We start from the raw sequence: 20,998 nt of genomic DNA on the forward strand, positions 1-20,998 counted from the left end.
TCTCGCAGACAACTCGCTGTTGACCAGGCCGGTGCGGTTCTCAGTCACAAGACGTTATCGCCAAATTTCTGAAGCCACCCGATTAGACGGCCGTCTCCTTCCTCCCTGGTGGTCATTGCGGGACACGATTCGTCAGTCGATAAACACCGTAGGTTGAGCCCTCCAAGGGTATCAATTATCAAGGGTCCGTTTAGACTCGAGCACGTACAGCACTCACTGGCAAGAGAGACAGATCAGGGACAAAGTACGAGTGGCGGTGCCATCAAACATGCCTTGTAGATTGGACGAGTCATGTTCTTCGGGGTCTGGCAATGTATTGTGTGGGAATTAGGAAAGGTTCTAGAATCGACTAGTGACGGAGGTGTCGGAGGCGTTGTAAGTACTCCGTACATTTATAAATCTCTCTCTCTCTCTCTCTCTCTCTCTCTCTCTCAAGGAAACAAAAAAAGAAAGGTAAAGAAAATCAAATTTTAGAAACATGCCTAAAAGATAAAAATAAAAAGTCTTCCATTCAAAGCCCCGGAATTCCTCGCCCAATGCAACACGTACGTTTCCCCACAATTCATCCCTTCATCCAACTTCCCCGGCCTGTTTGTTCCCCAGTTTCCGCCCTGCCGTTCCGTCGTCGTGGCAAGCAGGTACTCAACTGTCTGGTACCCGATTGCTGGGCCAGAGACTAGGATAGAGTGAGGCGCTTGATTGTCCCTTGCCCTTCCCGTCGATCGATGCTCCAGAACCTACTAGCTCTCGTTGGCACAAAAAGGGGGTGCCAGAGAATCCTCCCTTGGTGACTTGTTATTCCTCCGTAGATACTCCGGCGCAAATTGAAACGACCTGAGACTAGGTATATATACGGTGTATATATCCCTTTTCCGGACGCCCCATCGATCTTACCTGCTCAAATCTTTTCACCCTTCTTGGAACTTATCCCAACACTCTCTTTTGAGACTTCATTCCTTTCGGGCCTTCTACTTCTACTCCGGTGACGTGAGACTTTCTCATTCATTGCCTAGCTAGTCAGCAACCCTGTTCTCACACCTCCTACCCTCTATCATTACATCACTAGGGATTCTGTCAATTCTCTTTTTGCCGAGGTGAGATTAAAGTTCTTTTCATCCCTCTCTCCTGAAGCTTTCCCAAACAGGAATCCCCCCAGGCCCGGATTACATCACATGCTGCTGGTTCCTCTTTTCCTCCGGTCGGGGACTTCCGGGGCCACCTGTCGCGAGACTTATCTATATAGACTATGGGGACTGACAAGGCACACAGCTAGCTTTCCTCTCTTCCATCGTTCAACAACCTCGTTTCACAGCCCAAGAACAGGCCCCAGGCCCCTTAATCCTAATACACCACAAGCACACTCTCCGTGACACCTCAACGGGTTGCACAATGGCCTCTCCGATAGCCTCCCACCCTCCCGCTCGTCCGGCCCTCGTCACGCCGTCCACATTCACTCAGGACATCTCCCGTGCCATCATGGCCTCAACGGAAACTCCCAAGTCCGTCGAACCCGAGCCTCATCCTCATGCGGGCCTGAGTTATCCTCCGCCACCCCCTCCATCACCCGTGGAATCGAGGAGTTCACATACTTTCTGGGGGGCCGTCGAAGGGAGTCGAACTTGATATGAAATTGTTCCTTTCTTGATCAAACTCGCCCTGGCTCCCAGTTGCGTGCCGCGTTTGTCTCCGATTCTATGCGTTTCTTCAATGCGAGGAGTTATCTACTGTCTTTGATGCGGGTGAAGCTTCCCACACGATTGTTAGGATATTCGGGCTGTCCTCTCTCCCTTTGATTGCTACTTTTTTGTTTGAGCGAGTGAATTTTCCTCTGGTTTGTTGCCCCTTGCAGGATCCATGGTTGCACGGTTATGGGATAGATGGGAAAAGCAGGTTTGGGTTGAAGTTTGTTTCCTTTTTTTTTTTCCCTTGTTCCTCTTGTCACTGGGCGCTTTTTGCGTGGATTAGGTAGGATAATATACATTAATATTCAGCGTGACAATAGAAGATCTGGTGGAATGTAAATCCTCTTCAAGTGATCCAGCAATCTAGAAGGCGCATGATACAGAATAGTAGGATCATAAAGCATGTCTATATCAGAGCCCCGAGAGAGCGCTAGCCAGGCAGCCTACAAGACCATGCAGAGTATGCATTCCGTCAATCACATGCGCGCATTCTTGGGAGCACTAGTACCCCTAGCTCGCCGAGAGCGGAACACCCGGTGACGCCACTCGTGTGTATTCCATCAAGGAAGAACCGGTTCTTCTAGGTGGGTCAGTATTCGGGCGGTCAAGCGAGGCCCGAGGTGATGCGATCATCGCCGTCACCAAGGCTTAACCTCTCTGTCTTCTTCATCCTCGGCCGGAGGAACGGCCTGGTATCACGTGATCGACATGCTTGCTGGCCGGCGACCAAACCCCGGCGGTACTCCAGTTCGTGGCGGCGGAACGAATGTGCCGGGCCTATAATACCGGTAAAATCGGTGGTCGGAAGAGCTAGGCATCCATCTCAATGTGGCTGCGAAGGCTCTTCGGACAACTCGGGATCCTGGGACCCAAGTTGGATGCACAAGTTCTCCAGATCCGCCATTGCGGTGGTATTACCTTGAATAGCCGCTTCATTGAGACGCTGGATATCTGCCAGCTGCTCGTCTGTCTGCGCCCAGCCGCGTAATCGTTCCTCCAGGTTCTGGTTCCGTCTTAAGCTGAAGGAACTGCGTATAGTATCTGTCTCGCCCTTGGCCTGCTTAATGCTCTGAAGCCGTTCAAGGAAGCGGGCCTGGTTCGATTGAGGGCCTGTTCTGCGGGCCGTTGCGGGGTCTGCGTCCGACGCAGCGTCGGCATCCACCGGCTCCATTGCCGGCGGAGGGCCAGAACTGGAGATGAGGTTGGCTTTGCGCCCGAGAATCTTCACGCTATTCGCCGCGATCAGATCAAAGTCTTTCCCGCGCCTCAGCGGGTTCGTTGGCGCGATAGACTCCGACCCCACATCGACTTCGGGATGTGCGAAGAGGAGCTCGGTACCAATTTGATCGGCCCAGGTACAATTGAAGATCTGGTTCCTATAGGAGACGATGGGGTTTGGGGTATGAAGACCAAGGATCTGCACGCGCTCTTCGGGAATAGAGTCGATTTCCGTGCTGGCCAGCGCAGGCTCGTTTCCGTCACCGTGAGAAGGATCTGTCGGCAGGGCGCCAGCGGTAGTAGCCGATTGCGACTCCTGACGTCGTTTCGAAGACCGGCCGAGGTTCTGGTTTGACGCTAGGTCGAGGGTGAGATAGAATGTCTGCATGGAGACGCAGGGTGCTTTTTGTTAGCGGGGAGCTCGATCGAGGAACCATGCGCTGCCTAGACTAACCTCCGTTTCTTGGTCGTGATACTCATATTCATAATCGGAATCATCTTCGGCGGCAGAAGCAGGATCCGGCAACATGGCCGGATCCAAGACTAGGACGGGGTCGGCGGGATGCATGGAAGCCATGGAAGCATGGATGGGAGGGAAAAAAGAATCACGAGAGATGACGGAATTAAGCCCGACGGATGCGGTTGGGCCCCGTGCTCCCGGGGGGAAAGGCAAACAGCGCAAACAAACAAACAAACAAACACGCCGAGCATCGTCTTCATTCCTTAGACTCTTTCTGTCTCTTTCCAACTCTTCCATCTCTTCCCCGGTCACAATTCGGGGTCTACGGATGTCGGTCAGCCCTGTAGCCCCCGAAGTGAATGATCAATGATCAATGACCTCATCATCCCATTCTTATTCTTCTTGTCCTTGACAACTCCTTTCCCTGCCCTATCCCCAGTTCCACTCTCAAGCTTGGTTGACCCAGGCAAGCTAAACTAGTTCCCCCTCTTATCTATCCATCTATCTGTTGATTCTATACAATCCATTTTCTCTCCAATTCCATCATTTCTCATTAAATTTTAATTAATTAGTTAGCTCTCTCCCCCACTCCCCACCTCCCTCCAAGTAAGTCCCGCCTGCTTCCATAGTCATACTGTCATCCCTCATCACCCACCGTCCGATTTCAAATCCTTGCCACCGACGATCCGGCAGCGCGCGGAAGGCGGGCTGATCGCAGCCCTGTCAGGAGTCAGGACGCATTCGTCGCCGATAATCTGCACCTCTCATTCCTTCCCACATTATCTAATCCCATTCCGTCCCTCCCGGTCTCTCTTTCTCACTGGACAATTCCTGCTAGTTCATAGTCCTGAGTTAGTCTTTTCAGTCATGCTGCTGTTCTCGACCGCTGACGGCCAATGCCTTCGTGCGCGCTTCCCTTCCTTTTATAGTGCTCCCTCCTCCTTCTCCGGGCCTGGCTGCCCGCTTCTTTGGCTTTCGTTTCCTCTCCCTCTGTTCCTGCCTCCTCTGCTGCCTCTTCCTCACTCTCTTCTTTCTGGAGCCTAGCTTGTCGCATGCTCCTCCTCCCTCTACCCTCCTTCCAGCTTCCCCTCTAGCTCCGTCCGGCTCTTGCCCTGGGGCTGTCCCGATTGGGAAGTCTGTCGTGCCCGGCAGTGCTGTTGCGATCGTCAAAGCTGCTCCCACTCTTTCCACTGCGGCTGCCCAATCTGGAGAGGTCAGCCTGACCGTTCCTTGTCAGCCGCTCTCCTCTGTTGCCGATCTCACTGTGCTGCCCAATCCCTACCAACAGATGGTGCGAAAAACGACCGCCGCTATCGTCATCCTTTCTTCCTTGATCACCTATGTTTCTGTCAACAGTCTAATTCGGGCGATCAATCCTGCGGCATTCATCTGGTACGACGAGGACAACGACGAGTCGCGCTGGATCGCCTCGTCTCGTTCGTGGTTTGATCGGAAAGCTTGTCGGTGGCTCGGAGCTTGCGGCACCGCGCACTTCCGGCTGGTGCGCCCCTACTTCGGCCAGCGGAGGCCCGCCCCGGAGGCCCCAATTTCGGGGGACCCGGCCGGATCGGCGTCCTGGCGGGCCTTCTGGCTCAATGGGGCCAACCAGTCGGACTATTCGTGGGATGAGACGGAGCGACCTCGCCGGGAGATCCCCAACTATGTTTTCCAGTACGCGCCTTTGGTCCATCTGTTCTCGGGCGAACAATTCTGGCCTTGCGATATCGCCGAGCATCTCTACCACACCACGCCGATGCTGAACTACACCCCCGTCCAGTCGCGATGGGACCACCCGACGCTCCAGGATCTTGACCAGCTGAATCAGTGGCAGGAAGGGCACTACGTCTTTCTGACCAGCGACGACAATGTCGAAGATCGTCCGCCGTGGATCGAGGGAGAGAAAAACATCCCCAGTTCACCCGAGGATGACTTGGAGCAGTCCTGGGCCGACTGGGACGGTCGTGTGGACGGGGAAATCCCCGGCGACTCGCCGGCGGAACGAGCCAAATGGTACGACACGAACACGCTTCCGACGAGCGAAGAAGACATCGCCCCGGAAGACATGGGCTACTTGTCTGCTGAGGATCCTCTGGCCGATGAGGGAGTCCGGAATGATCTGCGAAAGCGCTACGGCGGGGAACCGGTTCGCATGCAGGTGACTGGAGGCCGTAGCGAGGCGCCGGCTGTTCTGCTCGTTATGGACAAAGGGAACGGTATTGTCGACGCCTTCTGGTTCTATTTCTATAGCTTCAATTTGGGAAATGTGGTTCTCAACGTGCGATTTGGCAACCACGTCGGTGATTGGGAGCACTGTCTTGTACGATTTCACCATGGGAAACCCAAGGCGCTGTTCTTCAGTGCTCACTCTGCTGGAGAGGCGTATAGCTATGAGGCCGTCGAGAAGATTGGGGATCGGGTAAGTGCTGCATAGACAACACACACGCGCGCATTTATGATGCTAACCCTTTGACCAATAGCCGGTTATCTATTCGGCAGCAGGCACCCATGCCATGTATGCGACCCCGGGAGTTCACTCATACATTCTTCCTTGGGGTCTCCTCCACGACCGGACGGATCGTGGTCCGCTCTGGGATCCCCTGTTGAATTCCCATGCCTATACATATGACTACGACAATGATACACTACGTGCGTCCACCACCAGCCCTGACGCGCCCACGGAATGGTTCTATTTCAACGGCCATTGGGGCGACAAGTTCTATCCCTTGGGAGATCGTCGGCAGTACCGCTTTGCAGGCCAATATCATTACGTGAATGGGCCGTTGGGTCCTCGATTCAAGCACCTTAATCGCCGCAAGGTCTGTCAGGGCCCCGATGGGGATACGTGTGTGATCAAGAACTATATAGGGGAAACGAAACGGGCCAAGCGCTGGGGCAGCTTCGTGTCCGGGACGGAAAGCCTGGTTTGAGTGACGAGCGTCTGCCGTGATGATATACATACACCAGGGGTTTGGCGCTTTGGGGCTGTTATTGTTATGATTATTGATATTTCTATTCTTGTGCTTCTTTCTCTGTGATGACGCGGTTTCTTGTCCTAGAGAGTTTCGGCTGTTATTATGATACACCGTATAGGATATATATACCCCATGAGTTACGTGTTGATCCATGTCTTCCTTGAATTCCCGGCAGGTACTCCGAGGATGCAATTGGTGCTATATATGTCGGTTGACGAGATCCATGACTTACGTACGAGGGAAGATATATTTTACTATTTGTTCTCTTTTTCATGTTAACCGGAAGTACAGATGCCTGTGTTTCAAATCCCCATAACCTCTACATACCTAAAGACCACTACATCTATTCGTGACTTCGAGACTTCACCTACCTGAACCTCAACGACCCATCAGTGATCAAGAAGCAATAAAAGTAAATGACTATAGAGACGAAACTCGAAAGACATACACGACGAAAATACAAACTACCAGCTCAAATAGGGTCAATGGCATCACCATTAATATAAAAAGAAATCCGGGGTATTATTAATTCGAAGAGAACATGACGGCTCACCCCTCTTCCCTAGGTCAGGGATAGAGGGAGGCTTTAAAATCAACAAAACGCCAGCAGAGAGAGCCCTAACAAAGCAAACAGAAGCCAAAGGGGAATGCCGTCCATTCAACTCAAGCCCATTACAAGAACATAGCAGGTGATTCCGTACGTACTGAACAAGAAGAATGGAAGAGAGAACGAGTACAGAGCACAAGGATAATAAGGGGGCGAGATGGGGGGAAAAGGAAGAAAAGGTGAAATAAAGAACCGATGAGCAGAAGTAAATGATGTCTCTGAAGATCAACGGTCTGACCAGGAAATTCCCCAACGTACAACTCTGGAACGCCAAACAAATTCGGCTCGCAAAGCTCGAAAAAAGCATGCTTCGATAATTGAATGAAAAAAAAAAAAGCAATAAGAAAAATCGATGCAAAGGAACGGCCCCAGGCAGATAAAAGCCCGGCCTGTTCATCAAACGCCCAATAAACCGTGTAAATAATAGACAAAAAAAAAGGCGTCAAAGACCAAAAAGAGTTCAAATCCCAGGTTTCCGCACTAACTCCCCTCTCATCTCAAACTCCGCATTTAACAAGAAAAGAAAAGAAAGGACAGGAAAGGATCAAAGATAAAGGGAAAGAAAAAGGCAAAGTATAAGATGGAAGAAAAGAAGAGAAGGGGGGAAAAGATTCACTAGAGCTCCGTCAGAGTCGTACCGCAGCAAGTGATTTTGGGTTGCCCGGTTGACGCAGTCTAAAGGAGCAGGAAAGAACGACAAAGAAAGAAGAGCATTATCGTAACCCATAAAAGTACGCGACTTCACACAAATCGACTCGTTTACCTCACACACGAGTTGCTCGTTTCCGCAGACCGAATTCCTGCTCTTGTAGTTCACGAATGAGACGTAGGCTCTCGGCATCCGGTTCCTCGTCACCAACGGTTCCTCGCTCACGTTTGGGATTTTTGACGCCGTCAGGAGAAGGGACAGGACGGTCAAGCCTCTTTTCTGCCGTGGGAGAAAATGCCTTTTTTGTGTGTGATGACGAGGGACGGGACGAGGATTTCTTTGAACCTGAGGACGGACCCGGCGTGGTTTTGCGCGTAGCGGAGCTCAATGCACCGAAAGACGAGCGTCGCGCGGCTGGGGTGTGGGTTGATGACGACTTCGTGTTTTTGTTGATGATATGGACTTCGGGCACATATCGGTCAACGTGGCGAGGCTGGCGGGAGGAATGGCGGGAACTAGACGTAGGAGTGTGTAGGACTGCGGTGTGTTCGCCATCCCCGTCGGCATGCTCGTGGGGGACGTCGGTTTCGTCGGCCAGGGAAGTCGGTGGGGACACGAGCGAAGCGGCGGGTTTAGACGACATGGAATCTGCGTTTATTTCTCTAGCAATAACTGGATCCGTCTGGAAAGCCGGTGGCGAGGCGTACGAGGACTGGTCTACTCGTGTCTCCTTTTCTGCCGACATCATTCTCGGCTGATGCAAGGGCGCCTTGCTCGCATGCTGAAATTCTGTCAGTTGAGCATGGTCGGTGGTAGTATGCCTCTGAATATGGACCGGTGGCTGGAAAACTTGATTGCCGGCAGCTTCATCCTCTCGGTTAAGGTGCACCGGCCTCGTCACAGGAGATGTACTACTTTCTTGCTTGGGTCTTTTATTTGCCGTGGACACAGGTCCTTCATCGTGAGGCCGTGGTCGTTTGGCGGAGGCTGCAGCTCGTGGCTTCGACCGCTCCTGCGCCTTGACGGGGTCGATTCTTCCATACTCATCGTGGATGCACCGGCGCTGCAAGAACATCAACAACTAGATCGCATATATGAGACATTTAACGGGGATCCAAACCTTGCTTTTTCGACAATCATCACAGGCTTTGCTGCGTCCCTTTTTGCCGTGACCTAATCCATCAGGACTCATATCATTAAGCCTATGTGCAACTGAATGGGGTGTTCCTAATGTCCCCGAGCTGTACTTTCCGGCGGTTTCGAATCCTTCATGATTCCTGCCATGGTTGTCTTGGAAGCCGGCCTCAGAAGCGATGGCCGCGAGGGAATTCAATGCAGATGCAGCGTCATGAGCCAAAGAGGATTGACTTGACGGACCGAAAGCCCCAACCATTATTTGTTTTGTGGAAATCATATCACTGTGGTCATCCTTATGGTGGCACCGGATGCGTCGTTTGCGGCAAGCATCACAAGCCACTCGCTTCGGACCTAACCCAGACCCGCGAGGCACAGTTCGGGGCTTGGGGGCAGTGTCCTCTCTTGCAACGCTGCTCGCAGGCAAGTGGGCTGAAACGGAAACGCCGCTATTGGAGGAGACGGAGTCACCAGTGCTAACGAATCCATTCTCGAGCTCGCGCGATTGCTCCGGAAACCGCTGTACCGCCTGTCTTTCGGTATACATACGCTGGCTGTCAACATTTCGCTCGGAACGACGGCTGGGGCGCCCGGCAGGCTTCTTGTCCGTCAGGCTGAGTTTAGCGTTGCTTTCGACGATACCGGGGCGTGTCCATTGCGCCGCCTTTTCGTTCCCGCGCTTCCACGCAACCCAGATTCCGAATTTCCTGACCGTTTCGACGGGGTCCCCTGCACCCTTGGGTATGGACCGTTTGATGGCATTTCTTGCGTCCATCGTCACGCCTTCGACAATATACGAGCCTGCAATCAGAGCGGTCCGGAGCAGATACTTGGCCAGGTCCAATAGGCCTTCCAGTTCCGCTTGGGAGTAGAAGCGTGAGTTATGATAGGGAGACCCGGAGGGTGCCGTGTTCTTCCGTTCGCCGAATTCGTAGTAGATGGGATAATCTCTATGGAAGCGGTAGTTTTCGTCCTGTGCGAAAGCATCTAGCACGCTCTGAGGGATTGGATCTTCCTCCAGATACTTCAACGCGGTGTACCACTGGATCTTCTGAAAGAACGGATACCTAAACTTCCTCGGGACCTTGGTATCTTTCTCGATTTTGGCGATCTTTATCTGCATCCCGAAATTCAACCTCGTCAAGAAGTTGCCGCCGATGACTAGGCTGTCCTCGGGGGTCCACACGGCGTGAATCCATCCGGACGGTATCAACATGGTGTCGCCCTCGGAAAGATCAACGCGGTAGCACTCCTTGGTTTGATCCCCAAGGAAAGTAGAGTCCTGGGCAGGAGAATTGCACCACTCTTCGTACTTCTTGAGGTGTTTGTCTTTGGGAGGGATGAAGAAAAAGGTCTTCTTGCCCTTCAGAATGTGGTAGTAAACCGAGGAACCACCGAAATCAACATGGAAGTCGGTGTAGCAGTTAGCGACAGACATCAGACAATAAAATTGCACTTTAGGGAAATCGCCAACAGCCTTGAGTTCATCTGGCCAGACTGAATCCTGCAGGTCCAGATCGCGAACGATCTTTGGCCGGCGAATCAGCCTACCCAGTTTGCTTTGCGACACCTCCAAGCTAATGACATTCCGAACAACCTTCGATCCAGAGCTTTCGTAGTAGTCAGCCCATTTTTGCATGGTCCACCTCTTATCTTCCCCTTGTTGGGACTTGACATCGATGACCTCCACTCGTTCCTCGGGGCCATAGAGTTCGGCCACGGCCCTGGTCGTGAGGCCCTGAGGGATCACCATGTCCAACTGGTCTTGGCCACAATCCAGCACCTGTTCAAAGTCCTGGTCTTCGTCGGGGACATGGTCCAGCAGCTCGTCGAACATTTCCTGGGTAGGAGCTTCCTGGACTAGAAGATCAAATTCCGGGCCGGCAGCAGAGATCGGCGCTCGGGAGTTCATATGGGCGGGGATAACGATTGGCTCCGTCATGCCACTGCCACGTTCAAAATATTCGGCCGTGACGAGCTCTGGGCGCATCCGCGGGAAACTTTCATCAAGGAATTGAATTTTGCCCTGCCGTATAGGCTCCAGATAGTGATGTTCTACCGAGTCCGTGGCAGTCTTAACCAGTCCTTGGTTGAGTCCCGCATAATCGATGGCAGTACGCGCGCGAGATGACTTGCGGACAAAGGTCGTCTGTCCATGGACTGGTCGACACCCACGGCAGATGAATTTGTCGACGGTCCGAATCTCGCGGTCATTTTTGAATCCCGCACAGACAATGTGAAACCATCGCTTGCAACCATCGCAGCTGATCCAGGTGACATCGCCGTATTCACCCGTATCGACGGGAATCCGAACTAGATTGCAAGCAGCGCAGGTAGCCTGGCTAGTGGTAACCTCAGATTCTGGGTCGTCCTCCACCTTGGAAGATAGGCCGATTGGTAATTGATCAATGCGGGCTCCTATCGCACCAGTACTCCCGGGGCCCAGTTGTGCGTCGTTCAGGGTTTCTTTCGTAACAGAGGCCCAGTGTGTTCCCCCGCCATCTCCTTCCGGCATGAATGGCGGAAGCGTAGAAGAACTGGTGCTCGGTCGCACGCCATGGTGGACTGGCCGAGAGGCGACGGCCGAGCCATCGGACCTTGACCTCATACGTGACGGCGGTATATTGTTTGAGGCAGAGACGTTGTATATAGAATTCTCATCCCTCAAGTCCAAGCCCGCAGCGCCAAACCCGATGGCGGGCTGGGGATCTGCATCATTTCCTTGGGGGTGATATGATTCGTCAATGCTGACTCGCTTCGACGAGGGGAGATAAAAATTCGAAGGCCGCGCAAAATTCAGTAGAAGCTCCGCATCGGTTTTCATGCTGTCGAATGTCGAGGGAGCATTGGGATCGGGGATCGAATTATTTCGGGGTGGATAGAACGGCGAAGGATCTTTCTCCGACCGTGGCCGCTTAGCCGGGCGTTCTTCAGCTTCGGCGGGCTCAGGGGGGAACAAAGGCATGGAGGGGGCGGAATTTTGGGAGGGAGGTCGATAGGAGACGGGCGCGAAAGGTGGGCTCGTCGCGAGAGCAATCGTCGCAAGGGTGTCGATGGTCGAGCTGGATCGACCATGGCTCGACCGATGATGTGCGGCGTCGGTAGTCGGGGCATATCCACCATTGTTTGTAGGGTACCGATTGCCATCAGAGCTCGCAGCTTTAGGCACGGCGCGGTCAACCCACGAGACACGGGCGTCGGAGGTGGTGCATGGTGATATTGGTTCGACGGCGCGTCGCGGAGGTGAAGGAGTGCGATACCGCGGCGGTCGGGCGGCCGAGTGATTCAAGAAGGAGGTAGCGCTGATCATTGTAAGGATGCGAAGAGCCTCCCGGAAGTACGGGGACCGGTGGATGAAGGAGAGGAGGAGAGGAAAGAATGGGACCGAAGGAGCAGACAAGGCGTGCGGCAAAAGGATGCAAAGCGGGGAGGGGGTTATTCGACCACGCGGGCTAGAGAGAGGCCACCGCAAGCAAAAGGAAAGTCATTCCTGGCAGAATGCACGGCGCACGATGAACAAAGGAGACTGGGGATGGTGAATCGGGATGGGCGGAGGGTGAGGTGAAGCGAAGAGGTTGACGGAGGAAAGTCGCACGGCGGAACGTTAGGAGGTTTGAGGGGGTTGAGTCTGCCGGCCGGGCTGGGCTAGTGGCACAGCACCGAGGAAGGCAGCGCGGGTGCGGGCGAGAGGTCAAGCGCGACAGGGAGGAGATTGACCGGGACGAGCGACAAGATCGGGGAAACTCCAACGATTGAGGACTAAGGCGCCATCAGGACCGGATGGGGATGTGAAGCGGAGCGAGAGGAGGAGGGGTGGGAAAGAGAGGGAGAGGAAGAGGGAGGAGGGCGAGCGAGAGAGGAAGAGAGAGCGAAAGGGCGGGATGGCCTTGGTGCCTCAGGCTGCCATCTCGTCCGGTCGGTCGTTTGCGGCCGCTCGGTCTGTCCGCTGCTGAACAGGATGCCAGAGTTAATCTCCGGGATCCCAGATCCCTCTTCCCAGCGACACTCCGATCCTTCCCTGTTTCCCAGATCCAAAGGCCGACACGAACATCTCGAAGACCCGTTCACCAGTTCTCCCTCCAAGGCTCAAGGACAAACGACCAACGATCAAGTGAGGCTCCCGGCGGACGACTAAACCCAAACGGGACAAGGCAGGCCCCGTTCCGACCTCGTGCTCATCGCCGATAATTACATCTCTCTTTCCTCCCCTTCCTTCTGGCTCCTCCTCTCCCTTCGTTCCTGAACTGTCCCAAACCCCGTTGGGTTATCGGCTCGACATCCTTCCTCTATCCCCGAATCCTTTTTCTGGACCATAACCGTCCCACCTGAGAATGAGCCGAAAGCTCGCCCCCGAAGCCAATCGGTAAGTTCTTGCCCTTGTCTCGTCGAAATAATTCTGCCCCTCCTTGATCGACCCCGATATCTGCGCCCCAGGGTCAACGCGTTGGCCAGTTGGAATCATCCGCGATCGCTTAGTGCCGTGTACTAAATTTTAATCAGGATTCTCTTTGTCAAGAACCTCAAGTATGTCCCCTACGTTTTTCTTTTTTTGCCACTCGTAGGCCGTCGCACAACTCCCAGACTCGTGGGATCCAACGATACAGACCTCGATCGCCTGGAAGCTATAGACTAATCAGTATATGTCGATCCAGCTACAACGTAACTGCTGAGCAACTGTTCGACCTTTTCGGCAAGTTTGGGCCCATTCGGTAAGACATTGCTCGAGAATATCTGGATATATCGAGTCGCGCAAGGACTAACCCTTCTGGGCTGCAGGCAAATACGTCAGGGAATCGCCAACAACTCGAAAGGCACCGCATTTGTTGTATACGAAGACGTTCACGACGCCAAACAGGCATGCGATAAGCTCAATGGATTCAATTTCCAGAACAGATATCTCGTCGGTACGTGACGCCCCGGGGGATGAGAGCTCGAGGCCGTGGCTGACATTCTCTCGTTTCGTTGCAGTCCTATATCACCAGCCGGAAAAAATGCTTAGGTCGAAAGAGGATATGGCGGAAAGGCAAGAGAATTTGGAACGTCTTAAACAGCAGCACGGTATAGAATGACGTTATGATTCTTTTTGTCGCTTTCTCTGCGTCCCCTTTTCCGGCATCTGGCCGCGTTTTATTATGGGTTGGTTGTGGGGTTTCTGGCGTTTTACTCTGATGGATTTCGTGACTCTTCTTCATGGGTGTGAGGGTGGCCGGAGGGTAGAATGTGATCTTCTGGCGATTGCCTAGGGAAGCGATACAGAATGGGTTCTTTCATACTGGCCTCAGTGCCGTTATACCAGTTAGTCGCTACGATCAATGTAATCATCTCCATCGCGGGCCACCGTCGGCTGCTGCGATAGACTCGTGAGAAGTCTTTCTGTTTTCCGATCCTTGTGCACCCCGGGTGGGTAGTTCACATGTACGAAGTATGTACAGTATGCACTTCGCGCTTAGCCTAGTCTACGGATTACGGGAAAACATATTGCTGAAAGACGCTTATGTGCTAGCGTGCGGTAGTCGGCATAGGCTGTTGATGATCGCTCGGCGGCCTGTGGACTGCAAGAAGGGCCCGATCTATGGAGATCATGCAGCGGTGCCTATGAGGCGAGATTTGGACTTCTGTGCATACTTATAGTAGCAACAGGCTTCTCTCCCGGACCCGCATAAGCTTGTTCTAAGCTTGTTCGTTGTCCGTAGGTCAGTTCGCTGGCTGGCGAGGATGGCTTGGAAAGCAACTTCCATAGTACCCACCCCTGGTCGCTAGTCGCGAGGGCCAAAAGCCAATTAGGTACCGATCGTGACGGCGTAGTCAGGGATCTTTGCTATTCTCGTTGGTAACTTGCTCTCTGGGTATTACGAGCATACACCGTAGGGGAAAGTAGTAGAATACATAGTATAAGGTAGTGCCCATAGTAAGTGGATGCGGCATGTATACTATAGTAATTTTGTTATTTCTTATCGGTAGATCGATGCCGTCCTGAATACATCCATTGATGCAGCCCGAGTGTGAATACTTAATGAGATGCCCGTTGTATTTGCCTGGGTTCTCAGGCATACACTATGACTGCGCCATTCCCAAAGTGGTTAGCTCGATCACGCCCCACCGACCAGTCGCCGTCGAGATTTTCTGCCGACGAAAGAAAGATGGACGGCTTTTTTCTTTTCGTCTTTCCTTCCTTCTTTCAACCTTCAAGCATCCAATTCTGATCTGCACCACGGCAGTGATCCTTTGCGTGAGCCAGATTATTTATTTTTTGATCTCGCCTTCTCAAACCACCCACCGGAATTATGTCTGGAGAACCCAACGCTGGTAAGTAGACAGCTTGCCCACCCGAACCGCATGCGACGTTATACTGATGCCTCATTTTCCTCTTGCAGCTTGGCCTCTGGCTGATGAGAGCCTCACCCAGAACATCCTGGACCTCGTGCAGCAAGCCAATCATTTCAAACAAATAAAGAAGGGAGCCAACGAAGGTCAGTAGAGTCCATGCCCTCGATCGATCAGTTCATATGTTGACCCTCACATAGCCACAAAGACGCTTAACCGCGGTACTGCCGAAATTGTGATTCTCGCCGCCGACTGCAACCCCTTGGCCATCCTTCTTCACCTGCCCCTGCTCGCCGAGGACAAGAACACCCCCTACGTCTTCGTCCCCAGCAAGCTTGCTCTGGGTCGCGCCACCGGTGTCTCTCGCCCCGTGATCGCTGCCAGCATCACCACCAACGAGGCTAGTGATCTTATGCCACAGATCAGATCCATCAAGGACAAGGTTGAGAGACTTATGATCTAAGATGGACCGGAATGAATACACAGGCCGGGGGGGGGGTTGTCCGGTGACCTCTCATAGTCTCAGGAAGGGCTTTGGAATTTGGGGGCGAGGATAGAACCTATGGGCTTGAACTATCTCCGGATTGGTCAGCAATCAAATCAATTCTCTGGAATATCTTATTATCAACCCGATGATCTGTATGGTTTGTGGGGTTTTGTAGCAACTGGGTAGCAAGTTTGTAGCGCGCAGCATGGAAGGACACCGCAGTGGCCAGGTATCCTTACCATACCCACCAGATGAGAATCTATGATCATGATCATCTTACGTCCATCGATATACGGATTCCAACTGTAATCCTAGTAATCTCGTCAGGGTTGCAAGTTGCAACATGCAGGAGCGGCGGCGACGAGGCGTGACTAAGACGAACTAGTGACTAACTCCGCCCACACTGCGGGGGCCGTGTCTCGTCTTGTCTCGTCCTGGCACCGCCGGTTGGAACCTACGGAGTTTGTTCCTCCCTTCAAATTCCAATAAATGAATCTTAATCCACCGCTCCTGGCTGGTTCAGGCTCCTTGCTGGTAAAGGAGTAATCACACGGGGGTTCTCATGCACGCCAAACCTATTCTTGTCTGATTCTATTCCCACGGGGGTCCTGTTTATCCCTCTTCCTCTTCTTTTACCTTGTCACCGTTACCTGTGCTAGTTCCTAACACAAGCGCCCTTTCTCCGTCACTGCTTACTTCTCGTGTCGTCGCCACTACCCAGAAGCTACCCCCCTCTGTTGATGACACCAGCCGCCTATTTGGGACTCACTTCCTTCACCCTCCTGTGATTCTTTCTATCACGGGGCTACCATGACCGTGTCGCGCCTTGCGGTCACGGCGACCGCCATCGTCGCAGTGCTCGTCGGCTGCGCTTCCGCCAGCGACCTCGGTTCGACCTCCAGCACCATCGCGACACCGTCACCTTCGCCTTCGCCATCGGCACAGTCCATCCCCTATCCGCTGGCGGGTCCAGATTCTTCTGGGGACGCGGATGACAACGGAGAATGTAGGCTTCTGGGCCCTTTCTCGCTCCTCGTTCAAGCCGCGCTCGGGGCGTTGGCCCTGTTGTCTCTGGTCTACAAACGATGGAGGGAAAGGCCGCAGCGGCCCCTGAAAGTATGGGCCTTCGACGTCTCAAAACAGGTCTTCGGGTCGGCAATGCTCCATCTCGCAAACCTACTCATGTCTATGTTTTCTGCCGGCCAGCTGGAGATCACCAGCGACTATAAACCCAACCCCTGTTCGTTCTACTTGTTGAACCTGGGCATAGACGTGAGTGTCGCGATTCCTTGCCTTGATGGGCTACCCAAGGACTGCTAAACTAATGTGGACTTGATCATTAGACCACCCTTGGTATCCCGATTTTGATCTTCATTCTCCATGTACTAAATCGCTTGGCCTCTTATACTCCGCTCGCCAACCCCCCGGAATCGATCATCTCGGGCAACTATGGCCGTCCGCCTCGTGCAGTTTGGTGGTTCAAGCAGTCCATCATATATTTCATTGGGTTGCTGGGGATGAAAATCTGTGTCTTCTTCCTCATCCAGCTTGTGCCGTTCATTGTCAAAGTCGGTGATTGGGCTTTGCGATGGACGGAAGGAAATGCCGCCGTGCAAATTTTCTTCGTCATGCTTCTATTTCCCGTTTGTATGAACGCGATTCAGTATTATATCATCGACACATTCATCAAGAAACCATCGGATGAGTTGCTGGAGGAAGAGGACGACCGTGAGGAAGATTTAGACGATGACCACGACCACCGCCACGCCCTGTTGGCAGGTTTGGAGGATGACGGAACGTTGGTGTCCGAGGACGACGCTGCGGAGCGAAGACTTGCCAAAGGTCTGGATAGCCCGACGCGAACGAAAGAAGCTCTGTCGAAATTCGACGCAGCCGACTATCCCCCTGCATCCCGAGGTGAGAACAGCTCTGCTTCGTCCGCCTCAACCGGTTCCAGCAGCAGCAGCCATGGCGAATATGATTTGATGTCATCATCTACGAAACTCACGGTACAACAAAAGACTCCATGACAACGGAAGGATTGATGGTTATGGTTCGCGGTGTTACATGACGGAGTTGGGTTACCGGCAACGGTTTTCATCTTTCTATGGAGCTATTGTTTTGTTTTTTGTTTCTTGAGTCTTCTATCCGGATCTTGCTATACATATGTTCGTTTTGGTTTTGGTCACTTCCGTTCAAGCAGAATACACGCACTATATTGGAGTCTGTAGGAGTCTGTACAGAATTCATTGCCGCTTTCTCCTCTCTCTTTTGCAATTCATTCTCTTTGACTAGTTGGTTATCAATAACATGCATTTAGCAGAGGGGAGAAAAACAGGGAAAGATAATTATAAAGAAAGAGACGAAGGTTGTATGTAGATACCAGGGTGGCTGCCTGAAATGATGGGCGTACCCTAAGGCAGCAGCGTCCACCGCAGAGCCCACCGCCCGTATCTGCCGGACGAGCGCAGAAAATTATTTGTCGGCGGCCTCTTCGAATCCTTTTCCGATCTGCGACAGCCCTCGTTTTCCTGCCCCGGCGTTTGTTTCCGGTCTTTGTCCCAAAATTTAATCCCTATTCAATATCTTGTCTAAGGTTACTTTGAATACAACCGATACTGAGGCCGCATCGACAATGCCGAAAACCGCGGTCAAAGAAAGAATCCGCCAAAAGGCCAAACCGACTTCACGGTCGCCTTTTGAGCAGGCACGACCTGCTCATGACGATAGCGATGTGGACATGCACAGCGGGGCTAGCGACAGCGACGACAATGTGCCCGAGAAGGACGAGGCGGAGAGGAAACTGGAGAGAATGCTCTTCGGCGACGACGAGGGGTTCCACGGCGCATTGAAGAGCCATCAAGATCGCAGTTTGGCAGCGCTATCGACTATGAGTGACGAGGAGGCGGCCAGTGAAGAGGAAGAGGGCGAGGAGGGCGAGGAAAAAGCGCTAGACGAGATGGCGGATGCCGATGTTTGTGGCCTTCCGTTTTGCTTCGGTCTGATTAAGCTAACGCTTGTTTTCAACAGCTTTTCTTCCTCGATTCCGGCGCGGATGCCGTTTCCACCGACGTCGCCGCACCTGCCGAATTGATGTCCGATGCTGAGGCCGAAGATGACGAGGAGACGGATGAATTGCCGGCGGTGTGGCACGACAGCGACGATGAGCGTCTCACGATCTCGCTTGCGAGCCACCAGAGACTGAGGAAGCTGCGTGTGGCCGAGTCCGAGGATGTGATCAGTGGCAAGGAGTACATCCGACGCCTTCGCAGACAGTACCAGCAATTGCATCCGACGCCTGAATGGGCGAACCCCGAGCTGAGCGTGGCCCGAAACGAATCCGACTCGGACGACATGGACACGGATGACGAGGGCCCGAGTTCCGCGCAGCCTCTCGCGAAGCTCCTTCAAGGCGTTACTGACCTCACGAAGCTGGAAGATAACACGCACGCGGGCGGAAAGAGAAAGCTGCGCCAGGAAATGCTGGATATTCAGAGGTTAAAGGACGTTGGGAAAGACCAGCCGGTAAGTGTGGCCCTGATCAGACTTTGGCGATAGCTGGCCAACGTGCTAATTGAACAAATCTGCCAGTCTTCAATCGATTCGCTTTCCTTCCATCCTCATTACCCTTTGCTCCTGTCCTCGGGGCCGGCGGCGACGCTCTTCCTTCACCACATCTCGCCATCTTCTGCAGCCCCGAATCCTCTCCTAACCTCGTTTCATATTCGCCGTACGCCCATCCACACCTCGGCGTTTGCCCCGCCCGCTGGCAATAAGATCTTTGCATCGGGTCGCCGGCGCTACTTCCACATCTGGGACCTGAACACCGGCAAGGTGGACAAGGTAAATGGCACGGCGGATCGGCGGGAGGAACAGAAGTCCATGGAGCGATTCAAACTCTCGCCCTGTGGCCGGTACGTCGGACTTGTTGGCTCGTCGCGCAAGGGCGGCGGTCTCATCAACGTCCTCGACTCTGGAACGGCGCAGTGGATCGCGCAGGTCCGGGTGGACGGCCGCGGCGGCGTGGCGGACTTCGCCTGGTGGTGTGACGGCGAGGGCATGACGGTTGTCAGCAAGAACGGCGAAGTGTCCGAGTGGGACAGGAAATCCCAGCGGGTCGTGGCCCGGTGGGTGGATGCGGGTGCGGTGGGCACGACGGTGCTCAGCCTGGGAGGACGATCCGGACGCACGCAGCTGGGAGGCGACCGCTGGGTGGCCATCGGCAGCTCCAGCGGTATCGTCAACGTCTACGACCGACGGCCCTGGGCCGCGGCGTACGCCACGCAGCCCTCGTCGGCCATCCCACGCAACCCCAAGCCCGTGCGTGCGCTAGACCAGCTCACGACGCCGATCAGTCACTTGGAATTCGCGCCGGACGGACAGTTCTTCGTCATGGCCAGTCGATGGAAGAGGGATGCCCTGAGAATCGGTAAGTTTTCTCTCGACTTCCTCTATAAGAGACAATTCGCTAACATGATCCAGTTCACCTCCCTTCGTGTACCGTGTATCGCAACTGGCCCACGTCCAACACGCCTCTGGGCCGAATCTCGTCGGTAGCCATCTCGCCTAATTCCGAGCAACTGGCCGTGGCCAACGAACAGGGCCGGATCAGACTATGGGAGATCCGGGGGTAGATAGGCAGAGGAATAGAGGATAAAGGAGACGAACAGGGATCCTGACATGACGAGAGGCATATAAAAAAAGTGACATTGCTACTTCTGGGCCGGACGGAGTACGTAACTGGATATCTATAGACAATGTACACAATACGCATATTAAGTAAGATCTTTTCATTTTGTGATATGATAGCAAATAATAGGTAAAACATTCAGATTTTACAACCACAACTGAAAAAAACAATAGCATACCCCAAACATGACTTCCCTCCAAGAATATAAAAAATAGAGAGAATAGAAAGAAAGAGTAAATATAGAAGAGAGAAAGAAGAGGGAAGACAAAAAAGAAAGCTCGCCCGATGTGGGGCTCGAACCCACAGCCTTTCGGTTAAAAGCCGAACGCGCTTACCAATTGTGCCAACCGGGCCAGTTGCTGCCAGCGTCTGCCACTAACCAAAATATAAGGGCAGCTCACACTAAGCAGCCAGCCCTATATCCATCTCAGGCGCCGACTATCGATCCGAGCTGTTTGATTCGGTTTGTATTAGTGTATGAACTGTCAATCATGGCTCCTCTTCATCTCTTCTGGAATGTGACAAATGAAGGGATAGTAGAGAAAAGTTGGAAAGGGAAAAGAGAGAGAGAGAGAGAGAGAGAGAAGCCTACCACATCCAACAACCCCGTCACCTAGTTACGATTGACATTCCATTAGCGACATTCGATCCACGCTCACGTTTCCATGGCAATCGATAGAGAAAGAGGAACACTCTAATCTCGCACCAGGAACTGCGCTTTTATCAATTACTTACTTTCGACAGAAAGGGATTCTTCTGTGAGTCGGTTAGTCTG

At 53.2% G+C, this 20,998-nt stretch overlaps 8 protein-coding genes and 1 non-coding gene across 9 annotated transcripts; 6 read left to right on the top strand and 3 right to left on the bottom strand.

The window, feature by feature from the left end:
• Window positions 1–1,389: 1,389 nt before the first annotated feature.
• Window positions 1,390–1,623, top strand: LDX57_012404 (uncharacterized protein; the record flags this gene model as incomplete). Its single annotated transcript, XM_046094148.1, has 1 exon — window positions 1,390–1,623. The coding sequence occupies one exon, from the start codon at window positions 1,390–1,392 to the stop codon at window positions 1,621–1,623; it is 234 nt and encodes a 77-aa protein (XP_045950127.1).
• Window positions 1,624–2,505: 882 nt separating this feature from the next.
• On the bottom strand, window positions 2,506–3,477 carry LDX57_012405 (TFIIIC subunit 6 family protein; the record flags this gene model as incomplete). The annotated part of the gene is made up of 2 exons (XM_046094149.1): window positions 2,506–3,282; window positions 3,355–3,477. 2 exons carry the CDS (start codon window positions 3,475–3,477, stop codon window positions 2,506–2,508), a joined length of 900 nt encoding a protein of 299 aa, XP_045950128.1.
• Window positions 3,478–4,227: 750 nt separating this feature from the next.
• VPS62_2 (uncharacterized protein) lies at window positions 4,228–6,287 on the top strand (the record flags this gene model as incomplete). Its single annotated transcript, XM_046094150.1, has 3 exons — window positions 4,228–4,264; window positions 4,455–5,776; window positions 5,838–6,287. 3 exons carry the CDS (start codon window positions 4,228–4,230, stop codon window positions 6,285–6,287), a joined length of 1,809 nt encoding a protein of 602 aa, XP_045950129.1.
• Window positions 6,288–7,703: 1,416 nt separating this feature from the next.
• Window positions 7,704–12,032, bottom strand: jhd1 ([Histone H3]-lysine-36 demethylase; the record flags this gene model as incomplete). Its single annotated transcript, XM_046094151.1, has 2 exons — window positions 7,704–8,651; window positions 8,709–12,032. 2 exons carry the CDS (start codon window positions 12,030–12,032, stop codon window positions 7,704–7,706), a joined length of 4,272 nt encoding a protein of 1,423 aa, XP_045950130.1.
• Window positions 12,033–13,053: 1,021 nt separating this feature from the next.
• Window positions 13,054–13,791, top strand: LDX57_012408 (putative pre-mRNA branch site protein p14; the record flags this gene model as incomplete). The annotated part of the gene is made up of 5 exons (XM_046094152.1): window positions 13,054–13,085; window positions 13,223–13,246; window positions 13,375–13,431; window positions 13,499–13,626; window positions 13,691–13,791. 5 exons carry the CDS (start codon window positions 13,054–13,056, stop codon window positions 13,789–13,791), a joined length of 342 nt encoding a protein of 113 aa, XP_045950131.1.
• Window positions 13,792–14,782: 991 nt separating this feature from the next.
• On the top strand, window positions 14,783–15,816 carry SNU13 (RNA binding protein snu13). The gene is made up of 3 exons (XM_046094153.1): window positions 14,783–15,028; window positions 15,097–15,192; window positions 15,247–15,816. Exons 1-3 carry the CDS (start codon window positions 15,007–15,009, stop codon window positions 15,507–15,509), a joined length of 381 nt encoding a protein of 126 aa, XP_045950132.1. The 5' UTR covers window positions 14,783–15,006; the 3' UTR covers window positions 15,510–15,816.
• A 527-nt stretch (window positions 15,817–16,343) lies between these two features.
• On the top strand, window positions 16,344–17,563 carry LDX57_012410 (STIMATE family protein; the record flags this gene model as incomplete). Its single annotated transcript, XM_046094154.1, has 2 exons — window positions 16,344–16,805; window positions 16,877–17,563. The coding sequence occupies 2 exons, from the start codon at window positions 16,344–16,346 to the stop codon at window positions 17,561–17,563; spliced, it is 1,149 nt and encodes a 382-aa protein (XP_045950133.1).
• A 605-nt stretch (window positions 17,564–18,168) lies between these two features.
• UTP18 (WD40 repeat domain-containing protein) lies at window positions 18,169–20,167 on the top strand (the record flags this gene model as incomplete). The annotated part of the gene is made up of 4 exons (XM_046094155.1): window positions 18,169–18,507; window positions 18,564–19,058; window positions 19,125–19,962; window positions 20,016–20,167. The coding sequence occupies 4 exons, from the start codon at window positions 18,169–18,171 to the stop codon at window positions 20,165–20,167; spliced, it is 1,824 nt and encodes a 607-aa protein (XP_045950134.1).
• Window positions 20,168–20,502: 335 nt separating this feature from the next.
• On the bottom strand, window positions 20,503–20,576 carry LDX57_012412. The gene has a single exon. It is a non-coding gene; the product is annotated as a tRNA-Lys (tRNA).
• Window positions 20,577–20,998: the final 422 nt, after the last annotated feature.

Source organism: Aspergillus melleus, assembly GCF_016097325.1.
Source record: "Aspergillus melleus strain CBS 546.65 chromosome Unknown contig8, whole genome shotgun sequence".
Classification (NCBI taxonomy): Eukaryota; Fungi; Ascomycota; class Eurotiomycetes; order Eurotiales; family Aspergillaceae; genus Aspergillus; species Aspergillus melleus.